General features: G+C 43.6%; 1 protein-coding gene across 2 annotated transcripts in view; it reads left to right on the forward strand.

Moving 5' to 3' along the window:
* Clrn1 (clarin 1) overlaps positions 1 to 16325 on the forward strand; it is a 35032-nt gene that overhangs the window by 12747 nt on the left and 5960 nt on the right. Inside the window, exon 2 of one of the 2 annotated variants that reach the window (XM_052178718.1) lies at positions 9656 to 9835. The exons of the other annotated variant lie outside the window; for it this stretch is intronic. Coding sequence (XP_052034678.1) covers positions 9656 to 9835 — 180 coding nt within the window. The remainder of the gene's footprint in view (positions 1 to 9655; positions 9836 to 16325) is intronic. 2 annotated transcript variants of the gene reach the window in all.

Below are 16325 nucleotides of genomic sequence, written 5' to 3' on the forward strand. Positions count from 1 at the left end.
AAATGTTTTTCTTTCTTTTATGTATTGAAAACAGCATGACTTTACATGTAGGATAAAAGTTTTAAGCTAGAGAGGTGTACTATCAACTTCTCTCTTTGAAAGGCTTCTTGGTGCCTATATATGCCTTAGCGTTCTACTGGGATCTGAAGAGGAGAGACCTATTGAAAAGGATGGCTGCTCCGTTACAGAATCTAGCAAAAGTCTTTATAACCAACCACGTTGTCAGCCAGAATGAGCTAAGCCATGTTTTAGTAACAAGTAAAACCAAATACTTTAGGTTAAAAAGATGTATTTTTTAATATAAAAAATGTATGTTTGTATTTTATGTGCATTGGCATTTGAGGGTGTCAAATTCCCTAGAACTAGAGTTGCAGACAACTGTGGGCAGACAGTTGTGAGCTGCCACTGTGGTTGCTGGGAATTGAACTCAGAACCTCTGGAAGAGCAACCAGTGATCTTAATTGATGAGTCATCTCTCCAGCTCCCCCTCCCCCAAAAGATGTATTTCTTGACCACAGTACACAGTTCTTCAGCTGTAGTTTCACTCCTGGTCACAGTTGCCACACGGACTGTTGTCAGCTGTGAAGGAGAAGACCATCACACTAGTAATTAAAGTCTGTAACCTGAAACTTAAATATGCCACTTCCACTTTAATAATTTTGCCCAAGGCACGTCACCCAGCCACACCAAGTGTTGGAGGGGCCAACACGTGCAATCTAGCTAGGAGTCCAAACTGATGATGATCCCCGGCTATCAATGTCTGAATAACTGTAGTTACTGTCACAAGTATTGTATTTGTTCAGAAAGGTCAATGAAGGAGAGGTACCCTGTAGGAAGACAAGGGAGAGAAGGCAGGTAAGTTTGCAGGGGCCAGTTATATTTCATTAAGTATAAGCAGAAACTTCCCAAGTAAAGGAACAGCAGGGCAAATGGCTTCTTGAAGTGTACAGAAGATGCGTGAGTGGAAGGAGGAAAATAGGGTGGGGGTGAAGGGAGGGGTTGGCCAGGACAGACAATGGATGAGAAGAAGGAAAGAAATGCAGGAGGCCTGGATGAGACTTGCAACACCACAGAGCAACAGCAAAAGAGCAGAAAGAAAGAGACACAGTCCCAAAATTCTCCTACAGAAATGCCACAACTGGGAGAGTGACAGAATAATCTGGAAATTTCTACAAAGTTCTGGAAAGCTGTTACAAGTAGAGATAGGAAGGATGGAAGGCACAATTGTAGAAGGAAGATGAAGCCAGAGTGGCTCCTGTTTGATGATTTACCTGTGGAACTCAAACAAAGAACACCCATCTGTTAAATGACCTTAGAGGCCTCGAGCAGTCTGTAGTACAAGCAGGGGAGTGGGAATCCGCAGATGGGAGACAACAGCTGGAAGCACAGCTGCAGATGAGAGGCAGCAGCTGGAAGCACAGGTGCAGGTGGGAGGCAGCAGCTGGAAGGGCAGCTGCAGATGGGAGGCAACAGCTGGAAGGGCAGCTGCAGGTGGGAGGCAGCAGCTGGAGGGGCAGCTGCAGATGGGAGGCAGCAGCTGGAAGCACAGGTGCAGATGGGAGACAACAGCTGGAAGCACAGCTGCAGATGGGAGGCAGCAACTGGAAGCACAGGTGCAGGTGGGAGGCAGCAGCTGGAAGGCAGCTGCAGGTGGGAGGCAGCAGCTGGAAGGGCAGCTGCAGGTGGGAGGCAGCATCTGGAAGGGCAGCTGCAGGTGGGAGGCAGCAGCTGGAAGGGCAGCTGCAGTTGGGAGGCAGCATCTGGAAGGGCAGCTGCAGGTGGGAGGCAGCATCTGGAAGGGCAGCTGCAGGTGGGAGGCAGCATCTGGAAGGGTAGCTGCAGGTGGGAGGCAGCATCTGGAAGGGCAGCTGCAGGTGGGAGGCAGCAGCTGGAAGGGCAGCTGCAGGTGGGAGGCAGCAGCTGGAAGCGCAGCTGCAGGTGGAATTTCTCAGGGAGGAATGAACAAGACACTAAGAGACATGTCCTGGAAGAGACTGCTCTATGAGGGAGAGGGAAAGAGACGCTGGCCGAGGGACTGGCTGAGGGAAGCCTGGGTAGGACAGACCATCATAGAAAATAGACCACAAGGATGTCAAGTAGGTGAAAATGGTCCATAGAGTTTAACAACCAGAAGGACAGAAGCACCCATGGAAGAGTGGGGAAGGCAGGTCTTTGTAGGAGTTAAAATGGCAGCTGAACTAAAGGACCATGGCATAAGGACTAAGTGTAAAAGGGAAGACTGAGATTAGGAAATAGCAGATTTCCTTAGGCCAGGCTAGGGTGTGGGGGGAGGGACGGGAGGGGGGGTGGGGCATGGAGAGGTCTTCACCGAGACCGCTTTAATCTCCAAAACGCATGCTAACAAATAATGACTAAATAAACTAGGTGTGGTAGGCTTAGTTTGCGGGGCTGGAGAAGGGGAGACAGTCAGCTAGCTGACAAGCGCATTGGTCTGTAATAGTTTCTTCCCCGACTGAAACATTCAGTCCTGCAGGGGAGCTCCTTATGCAGGAAGGTAAACAACTCAAATTAGCTTCGGGAAGTCCCTTCTGCTTGGCCCCTCCCTGGCAGAGTAAGTAATAAACCTCTGCAAAGAAGCCCCTGAGAGAAGAGCCTGCCTGGAGAGGCAGGAACCAGCTCAGCTGCCTGGAAAATGTTGAGACCAGAGTCATTTGGAAAGGACACCCTCCGACCTGTTGACCTGCCTGCAGGCTGCGCTGTGTGCTCCAGGTTTTCCAGATCTCGAGAGCTGTCACCTATGCTGGGGTGGGCTTTAATGATGCAGCTGTCTTTGAGTTATTTGTGCTTAAGTAACCCCTCAGCATTGGACTTTGGTGGTCTCCATACTTTGGTCTGTCCTCTCTCTGGGGAGAGTACACTGTGTGTTGCATTTCCCCATAACTGGAGAGTATCCAGTTAGTATAGAGACCTGCTGCAAAATATAGAATACGTAGGTAGTGCGTGAGAAACAATACCCAAGGTTGTCCTGGTCTTACACACACAGACACATACACAGAGACACACAGACACACACAGAGAGACAGACACACACAGAGACACACACACACCCTACAAATTTCAAGAAAGAAACATCAGAAAATATTTGTGACCTTGCATTTGGCAAAGACTTCTTATCTTTGACATGGAAAAACTGATACATACGAAGAAAGAATTGATAAAATGGACTTCATAAAAATAAGAACTGTTCTTCAAAAGACACAGAGACATGCCCCAGACACAGAGAAAATATTTGATTTTCTTATCTGATAATGGGCTTGCATCCAGCCTGTATAAAGTTGTCTCAGAACTCAATTACAAAGAACCTAATAAAAAACATACACTAGGTATAAACAGACACACCACCAAAACTAATGAAAATATCCAAAACAAGCTTACCAAGTATGGGCCATCTCATCCGTCATTTGAGAAAGGTTAATTAAAACCACGAGACAGCCTACAGATACTAAATGCACAGTTTTTAAAAGCCAGCAGAAGAAACTGTGGAATAACTGGGCCCTTGCTGGCGAGAAAGGATGGCAGCTGCAATTCCGGGAGAGCACTTTGCTTTTTCTTCTAGCATTATACCTGCTGAAGCTCAGGAGCTGGGATAAAAGAACGGGAGAACTTTGTGGAATGGTAGGGCATCCTACATCTTGATTGTGGCAACAGTTAGACAAACTGAATGCATTTGTTGAATCTTGCAGAGGTTTGGCAAGATGGCTCACTGGGCAAAGGAGCTTGCAGCACAAACCTTGGAGATCTGAGCTTGATCCCAGGAACCCACATAGAGGTCGAAGGAGAGATTCAACTCAGCATACACTCAATAAAACAACAACAACAACAACAATAATAATAATAAAACAATGATGATAAGGATGATGATGAAACTTAAAAAAAAACTTACAGAATCAAAAGGAGAGACATTTTTCTCATGTTAATTTTATTGTTATCTTAATTATAAAGGGCGTGGAGAGTGACCACCAGGGAAGCTATGTCACTGTGATTTTGGAGAAATTAATCCTCTGTCCCTTAGTAATTTTACTGTATACACTTAAGGCAAAATAATATTTCCTTCCTATTTTTGTAAAAATTGAATATGGCAGGCCAGACTCTGTAGATGAAGGAGCTTGCTACCAAGGCCAAGGACCTGACTTCAATGTCTGTGCCCACACTGTGGAAGGGGAGGGTGGGGAGGGCCAGCTCTGCTTAAAAAGCCATTTTCTAACCAGCACTAATGTGACTTATCCATGGCTAAATCTGGGAACAGACCATGACATATCAGGAGGTGTTGCTTTAATGACAATGGGTAGCACATGTCTAGGAAGCAGTCTCAAGTGATCTTCTGTTCTCTTAGGGTTAGTAGTACCATCAAGGATTTAAATATTTACAACTGCAGAAAAGCTGTCCTTAACCCTACAAGACACCCTGGGCTCCAGGAATCTCTCTGCTAACCAGTGAATGGAAATTTTGGTTAAAGCAGACAGCTGGAGCCAACTCTCGAAAACTGTTTCTCACACATGCACTGCACATTCTCTCTCTCTCTCTCTCTCTCTCTCTCTCTCTCTCTCTCTCTCTCACACACACACACACACACACACACACACACACACACACACGGAATTATTATTTTTAGCTAGCCCATAAAAAAGACACACAATCCTGGTATTTTATTTACAAGCTGTAAGCCTAGATTGGGCAGGTTTTGAGCTAGTCTGACTTATATCCCAGCCCTAGGTCACTTGTTACTTGCGATTTTATCCTTGTCCTGGTTGTCCTCAGGGTCCACTTCTCCTGGCCATGAGCTCATAATCCATCCAGCCTCATTCCACCTTCTCTTATCTCTCCTTAGATCCATCAATCAACCCACAAGTACCGCTTTCCTCTCTACTGTCCAATCACAGGCTTTAGCCTCTCATTAACCAGGGAGCAGAGCTTACATAGCATCACTTGGTTTATGTGAGGATCTCCTTGTCACTGGCAATCAGATCTTGTGGGCCAGTATTTAGCATTTGAATATAAGTCAGCACCAGACCAAGTCCCAATAAACAGACACACACAGACATACATACATACATACACACACACACACACACAGAGAGAGAGAGAGAGAGAGAGAGAGAGAGAGAGAGAGAGAGAGAGAGAGAGAGAGAGAGAGAGAAGAGAGAATAAATAAGATGTGACTGTTGGCCTTTATTCTTACCACTCATCAATTATTCTATAGATGTTTTCTGGTCATGATGAGGATGCTTGGAGAATGGCGTATGTTAACTGCATCATCATTATTATTATTACCCAAACACAGGAAACCTGATAAAATATAAGTCTTACATACCATTCTCAGTGATTTTTGTCAGGTCCAAAGGAAAATTAGGGACAAATGACTATGGAGCCTATAAGTGTAGCAAAGTGTCTGCTTGCCTTCTAGGCTCACACACTTCCTGTTGCTCCCCTCAGCTCTTGCCCTGCCCATGGAGAGTCTTACCTTTCCAGACAAGGGCTTCACTACTGATCAGTATATACTCCAGCCACTCTCATGCAGACTCTCGGGTCTCTTGAATCTTTCTGCCCTCTCCTCTCCTGCCCTCTCCTCTTGACTACCTCTCTTCCCTTCCTCTCTTAATCTCCCCCAACTCCTCCTCTCAAGGCTCCGTTCAGTCTACTGATCAAGTTTGTCTGCTGCTTTGTCTCCCTGCTCTGGACTCTTTCAGATGCCTCTGGTTTTACTCCCACTGATGTCTACAATAAAACCTTCTCCTCCCCCATACCTTGGAACAGTCATATCTTCATCTCATTCCGTTTTCACATGGAATGAGAATCTAAAAGGCTTCCTAAGAATCAGAAAGTTTTTCCTGAAAGTTTATTTTGCTTCTGTCTTTTGACCCCGCAAGGTCAATCAGTGCAACTTCTTTCTGGGTTTGTTTCTATTTAGTTGTTACCTTGCATTTTTGAAGGGGATAAACCTACCTACCCTATCCACACAATGAGGCCATCACCTTATTTCATAGATAGAGTGGTGAATGGTCGCTGGCTGTTAAGTGAAAACCAAGCCAACAGTGGGCCAATTATGAGAAGCAAGGGGGAGAGTAGCAGGCTGGGTTGCTTGAATGGTCTCCTCAATTAGAGACTCTACTGTAGTGGAAGGCTGGCTTTCCCCTAGAAGCTTGGGACTTCCATACCCCAAGGAGGCAGGGCAGAGCGAGCCACTGTGAAGCTGGCATCAGGAATTCTCCATCTATAAACTGCAACGTGCATTGCCATTACCCTGTCCCTCCAGACAAATGAAGAACTTGCCAATTTTATCTCCATCCACCCATCCACCCATCCTTCCATCCACCCATCCATCCATTCATCCGTCCATCCATCCATCCGTCCATCCACCCATCCACCCATCCTTCCATCCACCCATCCATCCATTCATCCGTCCATCCGTCCATCCATCCATCCACCCATCCATCCACCCGTCCATCCACCCATCCACCCATCCACCCATCCATCCATTCATCCATCCATCCGTCCATCCACCCATCCATCCATTCATCCATCCATCCGTCCATCCACCCATCCACCCATCCATCCATTCATCTGTCCATCTGTCTATCCGTCCATCCACCCATCTCATTTCTAACAGATAAGGCCTTTAAAACTCCCACAATAGCACACATAAAATGAATGAAATCAATAATAATTATGAAATATCACCTAATACCAAGTTCATATTCAGTTTCTCTGCTGTCCCAAAATCATCTTATAAATAGGATTTGTTCACACAGCAAACCTTAGCCATAAATTGTGCGTGTATTGTGTTTGGCTGATATACCTCCTATGTGTTTTTCCATTTGTAGGAGTCACAGGAATTGTTACATGTTCATTAAATGTATTAACTGTATTCATACTTTAATCGAAGAGATAATGCTTGTGGCAAAGTAAAACTTACTTCTAGACAGTATAAAAAGAATACAAAGTAAAGCTCCCTCAGCCTGTTTCTTCTGAAGCAATGCTATTAATTTTTATATATTTCCTTCTGGAAATAATCTTAGCTGTGATGCACAGGCCAGACTTGGAAGCTGCTGTAGCGTAGTGGATCGAGTGAGGACTTGAGTTCAAATCCCTAGTCTGCCACATACTAGTATAAATCTTGAGCATAGCACATAGACTCAGGTGTGTGTGTGTGTGTGTGTGTGTGTGTGTGTGTGCACTAAAGTGTGTGTTGTGCATATGTGTATACAAATGCAAGTGCCTGTGCTAATGTATGCTGATGCCAGAGGAGGATGTGGAATGTCTTCTTCTATTACTTTCTACCACATTCCATTTAAGACAGGGTCTCTCCATGGCCATGGTAGGGCAGCCTCTTAATCCTAGCACTTGAGAGGCAGAGATAGGTGGATCTCTGTGAGTATGTGGCCATCCTGGTCTATAGAGTGAGTTCAGACCCAGTTCTAGTCTAAAGTAGTGAGACCCTGTTGGAAAAAATATGAAAAAAATAAAGGAAATACAGGCACAATCTCTCTCTCTCTCTCTCTCTCTCTCTCTCTCTCTCTCTATCTCTCTCTCTCTCTCTCACACACACACACACACACACACACACACACACCAGAAAGCTCACCATTTTTACTAGATTGGATGGTTGGCCAGTGAGCTCCTAGGATCCATCTTACTGCCTTTCAATGCTTGCGGTGTAGATCTATGCCTTGCTGTCTTAGTTAGGGTTTTACTGCTGTGAACAGACACCATGACCAAAGCAACTCTTATAAGAACAACATTTAATTGGGGCTGGCTTACAGGTTCAGAGGTTCAGTCTATTATCATTAAGGTGGGAACATGGCAGCATCCAGACAGGCATGATGCAGGAGGAGCTGAGATTTCTACATCTTAAGCCCAGAGTAACACACCTACTCTAACAAGGCCACACCCACTCCAACAAGGCCACACCTCCTAATAGTGCCACTCCCTGGGCCAAGCATATACAAACCATACAACCTGCTTTTACACGGTACTGGGAACGCAAACTCAATTGTTCATGCTGGCAGAGCAGATGCACTTACTGAGCTTTCTCCGCAGCCTCCCATGCTTCAGTGGTTAACATATTAATATACCTATCTCATCTGCATAGAAAATTCAGTCAGGAGAGCAGAGTACTCAAATAATCGGTATAAACACACCCCTCTGGCTTCCCCCCAAATAGTGGGAGGATGCACGTTTCTCTCTCTGTGGCTTGTTTCTTTCCGTCTCCCATCACATTCTGATGATAATTCCACATCTGTTCCTATAGAATTGCTCCAATATCTGTACAATTCCATTGTATGGGATTGCACGCTAGGCCTGCAAGCTCTTCCCGAGCTTTTCAGCACCGACTATATTTATAATATTTCACTGGACTTGTGTGGCTAAAATATGCCCAAGAGAAGCTCCTGTAAATAAGAAGAGTTGCTGAGCAAAGTGTACGGACAGCCCAGCATCAAGAAGGTTTTCCCATTTTTACTCCTAGGAAAACTGCAAAAAGTTTCCCTTTCCCTACACTTTGACTAAATGTTTTGGACTTAGGAGACTTGGTTTATAGAAAGTAGTTTTTTTTTTTTAAAGAGTTTTCATGTGCATCATCCTTATCATAGGATGACAAAAGACAACTAAGCTACATTATATAGCTCCTCCTGAAAGTCAATGAGATCACTCTAACTCTTAAAGGGGAAGTGACACCCGTGTAAAGGGAGACCGTAGTGAACACCTTTGAAAATAAGTAATCCAATTTGTTTGCTCACTTACCATTTGCCAATGTATTTTTATTAGGTCACAAGCCAATTTATTCTTATTAGGAAACAAGACTTTCTCTGTCTTGTTTTATGATTCTACCCACCTCTGGCTTAACAAGCAATGGATGACTCATAGTAGATGCTCAAGGTATAAATTAAGCACTGGCTTGAGGTTGGGTAACTAAAACTCGTGGAATTGCACTTTCCTTCCTGTGTGGTCCAGATTTGCTAGAGGCCAGGGCATTGATGTAGCACAGATAAGCCTGACGTGCGTGAGTCTTCCATCTCATAAGCAGACAAGGATAACTTGGCCTGAATCCAAAATCTAGAAATAGATTTGGCCTGCTTACTAAGTGGAAAAATATTTCTTGTAGTACCAGAAATCATTTTCCCATAGCTTCGTGCTGCATTAAAATACTGAAGTTGATTAAAAATCCCCAATTCTCAACTATTGTTGTGGCCTAGAAACCACATTTATTTTTTTTACATTATAACAATCAAGGGTGATATAAATAAAAATCTCCTGATGTTTGAATCCTCCCAGGCACGTTCAAATTTAAAATATTATTAAAAGTTTAGATATATTTTAAAAATGATTAGCAAGAACTGTCATTAAAACACTGGTCATCCAAATGTCCACTTTTGAGTTACAAATTCACTGACATAATCAAAGACAGAAGAATCCGTGTCACTTCCCAGTGCTGCATTGTACTGTTGAAATCTATTAAATGATCCCACCTTTAAATCTTTGAGCAAATTCCTTGTAAATCAGTAAGTAAGAAAAATAGTGTCATCAAAATGCTTTTTAGTGATTGTTTGAAAGTGTGGAAGAAAAGAGGGCTTGCATTCTAAGTTGCACTTGCAGAGTACTGACCATAAAATTCCTCTAAATCTTGGTTTATCCTCAGTCTTCCCAGATTTGGTCCAAGCCATCCCCGTAAGCATCCACGTCAATATTATTCTCTTCTCCATGATTCTTGTCATCTTAACCATGGTGGGGACGGCCTTCTTCATGTACAATGCTTTCGGCAAGCCCTTTGAGACTCTGCATGGACCACTGGGGCTCTATCTGGTCAGCTTCATTTCAGGCAAGTATAAAATTCTACCTCCAAAGACAAAGTGCTTTTCAGTGTGTGAAAAGATAACCTGACTAAATATAGTTGTGACATCCATGCAGTAATGTTATGCATGTAGTGCTATGCATGACAGCAAATAGTGCAAAACACTATAATTACCTAACAATATGGAATTCATCGTATACATTATTTATGGTAGTCTGTGTGAAGGACTACAATCTTCACATTATAATTTTCAAGATGTAATCAAAAGGAATAATACTTATATCAAATGTTAAATGAAAAAGTAATATTTTACAAATATTATGAACCTGTTGAATTATAAAGGAAATACACTATAAGATATTGTTGGAACTGCTTATATAGTCATATACTCTTTCACACATGCAATATAGAGACTATATTTATATATGAAAGATGGGTGGGGATACTTGGTTAGTTGTGGTTATCTTTGAGTATTGAAACTCTGAATGGTTTTATTTTTGCTCATGGTTATCAATCTTTCCAATGTTGATGAGTGTGCAATTATTTAGTCATCAAAAATTTATTCTTTTGTATAAAAGTGATGAAGGCATCCATAGATGAATAGTCATATACAGGACTGTCAGCACTTCATATAGCCTAATGCTAGCTGCATCTGAGTAAAGATACCCTGGCCACCCAAAGGCCATTGCTCTGACAGACACATTCAACTTCATAACTCGGGCTAATGGAAAACAGTGTAAAATCTAGTCAGTGTTATAAGGTACTTATAACACTTTTTTCTGAAGGAGAATAAAAATAAGAAAATAAAATATATTTACATTATTCATGACTATCTTTCCCTAGGATGTCTCTGACTTTACCCCATTCCAAACTTGTAGTCAAGGTTATTGATGATTTCTGGAAGATTGCAGCTCACACCAGCCAAAAAATCTAATGACAGTCCCTGTTGGACAGTTTCGTTCTCTTTTGATGCTGCCCTTGGCAGCTAGCTCTGCGGCAGCCAGCACAGCTCCTTCCTGTTGCCACTACCCCCTTCTCCTACACAACACAATTCAGCACCAATTTGTACAGGCGCCTGCCTAGAAAACAGAGCTGTGCAATAACAGGTTCAAGAAAGCAGCAATGTACTTAATACTTACACACACACACACACACACACACACACATATATATATAAGTTGTTCCCCATACACACCTTGCTAATCAGATTATTCAAACCACCAAAGGAGATCTCTCTCCCGTAGGGACTTCTACTTTCTCCATGTCTTTTATATACCTACAATACAACTTTACATATTACAGTAGTGAGTATTCTATGATATTCTATGAGGGTAGTCCAAGGGGTTCTGTCTCTGGCAGAAGCAGCCAGTATGCAGCTTTCTGTTTATAGTAAACACTTTCACGTGCATTGTTGACTTGAAAAAACAAGCCTGGAAAAGTAATTGTTAACTTGATCACCAAGATGCCGTAGGTGAGAGAAATAGAACCGTACTGGGATAAAGCTGGCATTGCAACCCACAGGGGCTTTGGACTGCGGTGAAAAGGGTGCAGGCTCAAGGTGGGACACACAAGCCAGGAGAGCAACTCAGGCTTACAGGAAGGCCAAGGATGGAGCGTTTGCGGATTACGTCACTCACTGGAAAGAGCACTAGTCACTGAGCAGAGGTTAACTAAACTGCTGGCAAGGCAAAACTAGCTTGACCCAGCATCACAAAGTAGAGGAAAGAAAAGCTTGTTTGCAGGGGAGATTCTTCAGCTTGTTGACATACTCAGCCGCCTAGCTCTCCATCTCTGGGTGCAATTCAGAAGAGAAGCCCGTTTACTGAAAAAAAGGAGAATTCTGATGGGCAACCTAACTAGCAGTATCTGAATGGCAGGATGATTTAATCCAAGTTCAGTTCTTATCTTGGTCTCCAGCCGGGTCAGACTCGAGAAGAACCTAGACACACAAACATACACAGAAAGAGCAGTCTTGTGCTTACACTGGATCTTAATTCATATTGAGCTTGGAAAAGTGGGTATATGATGGATGAATCGAGGAAGAACGGGCTTGGCAGGGGCAGAGGAGAAGGGAAGGAGACACACCCAGAGCAACGCCTTGCAGGGAGCCTGGAGGTAATGCCTCCGAAACTCTTATTTTAAACACCAATTTTCTTTTCAGTAATTAAAAAGAAGCTGTGTGCACCAATAGAATGAGGTTCAGATAGGCCAACAGGCTGTAGCCTCTGGGGGTGGGGTGGCGGTCACAGGTCATACTTAAGGCATAAACCAACTCATTCCCTCTAAATCCACACCAGGAACCCAGGGCTTCCTAGAGTTTGGGAAATGTTTACCTAAATTTCTAATACTCATGTCAACCCCAATTCTAAATCCCGAGTGTCGACATAAATTTTTAGAGTGTTTTACCACAAACTCTTTAAACAGGAGTCAGTAGGTATAGTCGTAGAGCACTGTCTGTATTAGGAGCCATTAATTTTAGGTGAGTCACATCCATTAGGAGACACGCTGGAGTTTCTCCCTTCATGGAGTCCTTCCTATATCTCTCTCTGTTTTGTAGAGCTCAGGAGTCTGTGCTTATAGATGGCTGCCCATCCCTCCTGGTCCTCCAGCTTGCTTCTGGCCTCCCCAGTTCTCCACACTAAAATTGTGATGGGGCTACATTTTAGATGTCTCCTTCCTGGCTAGGTAGGCACCCATACCCTTTTGCTCGACTCTCACGGTAGGCTGCAGGTTCTATGAAGGCACAACCCTATGTCAAGGCCATGAGGAAAGGAATGAGAGAGAGACAAAAACAAAAATTGACCCTTCCTGTTCTCTATGTGGAGTTTGGCAGTTCTTTAGAACAAAGGAGGCAGAAGGGGAAACACTGTTCCTATTGGATCAGGCGTCAATGCTGCATTCACTTCTCTAGCTTGCCAAAGGTGACAGTCTTTCTTTCCACTCCTATTATTCCAGAATAATTCATGCCTCAGCCTCCTCTGTATAACATTCCTGGCCACTATTATTGTTGCAATCAGTTAATTTGCTTTCTCCTCTAGTCACTTACAGACTAATTTTAAGAAACCTCCTTCTCCCTCCCCACCCCCTGTTCTGGAAAGACTCAGTGAAACAGTATTCGGCAAAACCAGAACGGGGAAGTGGGAAGGGGTGGGTGGGAGGACAGGGGAAGAGAAGGGGGCTTACGGGACTTTTGGGGAGTGGGGGGGGGGCTAGAAAAGGGAAATCATTTGAAATGTAAATAAATTATATCGAATAAAAAAATAAACATGAAAAAAAAAAAAAAAAGAAACCTCCTTCCCCAATGTAAGATTTAGTTAGGTAATACCTCACTAGACCCCATTATCCATTTGGGGCAGTGATTGCCCCATGCAAAACATAAAAATTCCCTAATGAGCATTCTAAAATTACTGAAACCAGATCCCCCCACACCATGCTAATTACGCTGGAGACTCTAGGGGGTGAGGCTTGGCTACTGATTTTGGATTTTGGTTTGGTTTTTTCAAATGAAGTGATTTGCAGACTAGGTGGAGAACCAGTGCCCCAGGTGCGTCCACTTAGCTTATGTGGCAGACAGAGTATTGGTTACACACCAGTGCTTGTAAAGGGTACTGATGGCTGATTGCACAGGGAAGCCAGCACAGGGGTGTGCCTGTGTGGGGCCTGCAGCCTACTGTGAGAGTCAAGCAAAAGTGTGTGTAAATAATTAAATAACTATACAGTGCCATACTTCTAAGGGTGATAACTAGATTACTCTGATGACAAGAGCGGGGATCAGGCTTTGAGTTTTGAACAGAGTCTACTCCCAGAAGCTGAGTGGCTGAGAGTCCTCAGAGACAGCTTCCCAAGCAGCAGAGAAAGCATACAGAAGACCCTAGGGAAGGATGGCTCTGTGGAAGAACAGAAAGGAAGCTCCTACAGGTGGAGCGACAGACAGTGGGAAGAAGTGCACATTCATTGATTTAAATGTTTTAGCGGACTAGAGAGATCACATGAGATAGTTAATATGAGCTTAAAAGCTATGTTAAATGTCTTAGAGTGAATTTTAATTGCAGCGAGTGTTGGAAAATTTTAAAGTGTATGGTAGAATTACCAGACATGTCTGGCTGAAACCCATGCTACTGCCTTAGAGATGGAGGAAGACAAATAATGGCTGTGGCATTCTCTGAGGTAGACAAGCAAAGTGGGGCTCAGGGTTACCGTCTAAAGACAGGCGCTTATTTCTAGAAATCAAATGGTCCATTTGGGAGCTGTCAGTTCTGAGGTGTTCTGAGATGTCCAAGTACAGGTGTTTCATAGGAATCTAGTGTTCAGAGAACAGGTCTAGATGAAAGACTTAAATTTACTTGTTGCTACGGTACAGGAATTATACAGAATGAAATGGGTGAGATCACCTGCTAGGAGAATGTACTGGGGGCGGGGGGAGAAGGAAACTGGTCAAGACCAACCCCGAAGAACAGCATGAGAGGCTTTGGGGACTGAGGAGGAAGAATGTGGCAGAGGAATATTGAGAGAAGGAAACCCAGGGAAGTGTGTTTAAAGGCTTTGAGGGGGATGTTTCAAGACAGAAGTTACCAGTGAACGTTGAATGAAGATGTCCTGCTGAGAGAGCAGCTGGAGGTAATACAGCGCTGATACAGTGGGGGAGACAGAAAGAGGTTTCCAAGTTAGAGAGATGGAGAAAAAGAAGGAACTGTTAGAGAGGGGACTGAGCATGGAGGTGACTAGCCCCGCACGTCCACATAGGCACATGGAGATTTGGGCATATTGAGTTCTTACGTATTTGACTCAGTGCTGCCTATAAGAGCATGGAGAACCTTAGCCGGCCTTCCTTCATATGAAAGACTTGCCAAAGAGGGACCATTGGTACAAAATCCCAGTAGTTTGGGTATATTCTCTGCAGTTGACACAACACTTATTAGGCCTTTGGGGGGTGATGAAAACTACCCAAATCTGGACTTACTAGAGTTGTATTGATGACAGTGTATCTTGAGTTATGCCAAACAAGACAAACAGATGCAGTGTCCGCCTTTCTTTAGAAGGCATGCTTCTAATATGGGTCCAATTAATTATGGTTATAGTTATGGCACAGAACAAAAATAAGCAGTCGTGCATGAAACATGAAGACAGGAAAAATAAAGAACAGCATAAAAATAGAAGGATTCTTCCATTACACACAGATTCAGTTATTAATACTACCCCAGCCTCTCCAATATATGTAAGTTTGTAGGACATATTTCTCTGCAATTGTCAGTGTACACAATGTATGTTTTTTTTTTTTATTTTGTTCTTCACAATGGAGATGTTTCTCAAGAGTCTGAGAAAGATTCAGGGATATCTACTTGTGGAAAAATGCCAGTACTGAAAATACCCTACTAGGTTCTTCACAGACTTCAAAATAGAACCAAAGCAGGTAACAGAATGTAATGGCAGAGCCATAGAAGTTTGTTTTCATATGCAGGACAGCCGTGAAGGGCTGGTGTGTTGTGAGGTGATCTCGCTTGCTGATCATCGACGCCCAGGACCATGGGCATGGATGTGTTTGTTCACCTTCTTTCCTGTCACAGTTTTTGGGGCTCTTGTCCTATTCAGAAAGTATGTTTTCCTTTCTCTTTTGCTGAGTATCAAAGGCCAGGTCCTTACTACAGCCAAAGCATCTCCTGCTGTGTGCACTGTGGAAATCCACAGCTGGGGCTGAGAACACACACCATGGCTAACTGATTTCCTGCTACTCTGCCTCCTTCTCTTTGCTTGACATACCTGTTGGGATAATGTTCATATGCACTGTGTGAAGATGTGTCTCTTGTCCTTCCTTGACTACTTCAGGCACCTCTTGATTGGTTAAAAATAAAAATACCTAAGAAAAATAAGCTGAGGCAGGATTAGAGGGTGGGACATCTGGCAGGAAGAGAGGAACTCTGGGAGATAGACAGGTGAGGGGATTTCTCCAACTCTGGGAAGTTGGACATATGAAACTGAGGAGAAGTAACCAGAAGTGGGGCAGACATAGAGTAATATAAATGGGTCAACTGGGTTATGAGCTAGTCAGGGGACAAGTCTAGCTCAAGGCCTAGGCACTTATTAATAAATAATAAACCTCCTCTGAGTCATTATTTGGGAACTGGGGCACTGGTGGACAAGCCAGTGCTTAACATACCTGACTCCCTTTTCACACATGGTAGCCTTCTTTCTGAAGTACCCTTCCTCTTCCTCACTTCCTTCAGGATATACTGGACACTTATCTTCACAAGGACTCCCTACCCTTCCATCTTTATATCCTCCCTACCTGGTTTATTCTATTCTCCTTAGTACATCTACTCTGCTCAACTCTGGACTATACTTACTTTGTTATCCGGTCTCTCTCTATCCTATCTACCAACCATTGAGGGCCCGTGAAGGAAAGCTGTTCTAAATCTTATTTAGTTTAGTCATGCATCCTTAGAGCCCAGAATAGTAGAGTAGCTATATGGTATTTGGCTAGTAGCTATGCAAAACAAAACCAGCTTTGCATAGCTACTAG

Source organism: Apodemus sylvaticus, chromosome 4 (assembly GCF_947179515.1).
Source record: "Apodemus sylvaticus chromosome 4, mApoSyl1.1, whole genome shotgun sequence".
NCBI classification, from domain to species: domain Eukaryota; kingdom Metazoa; phylum Chordata; class Mammalia; order Rodentia; family Muridae; genus Apodemus; species Apodemus sylvaticus.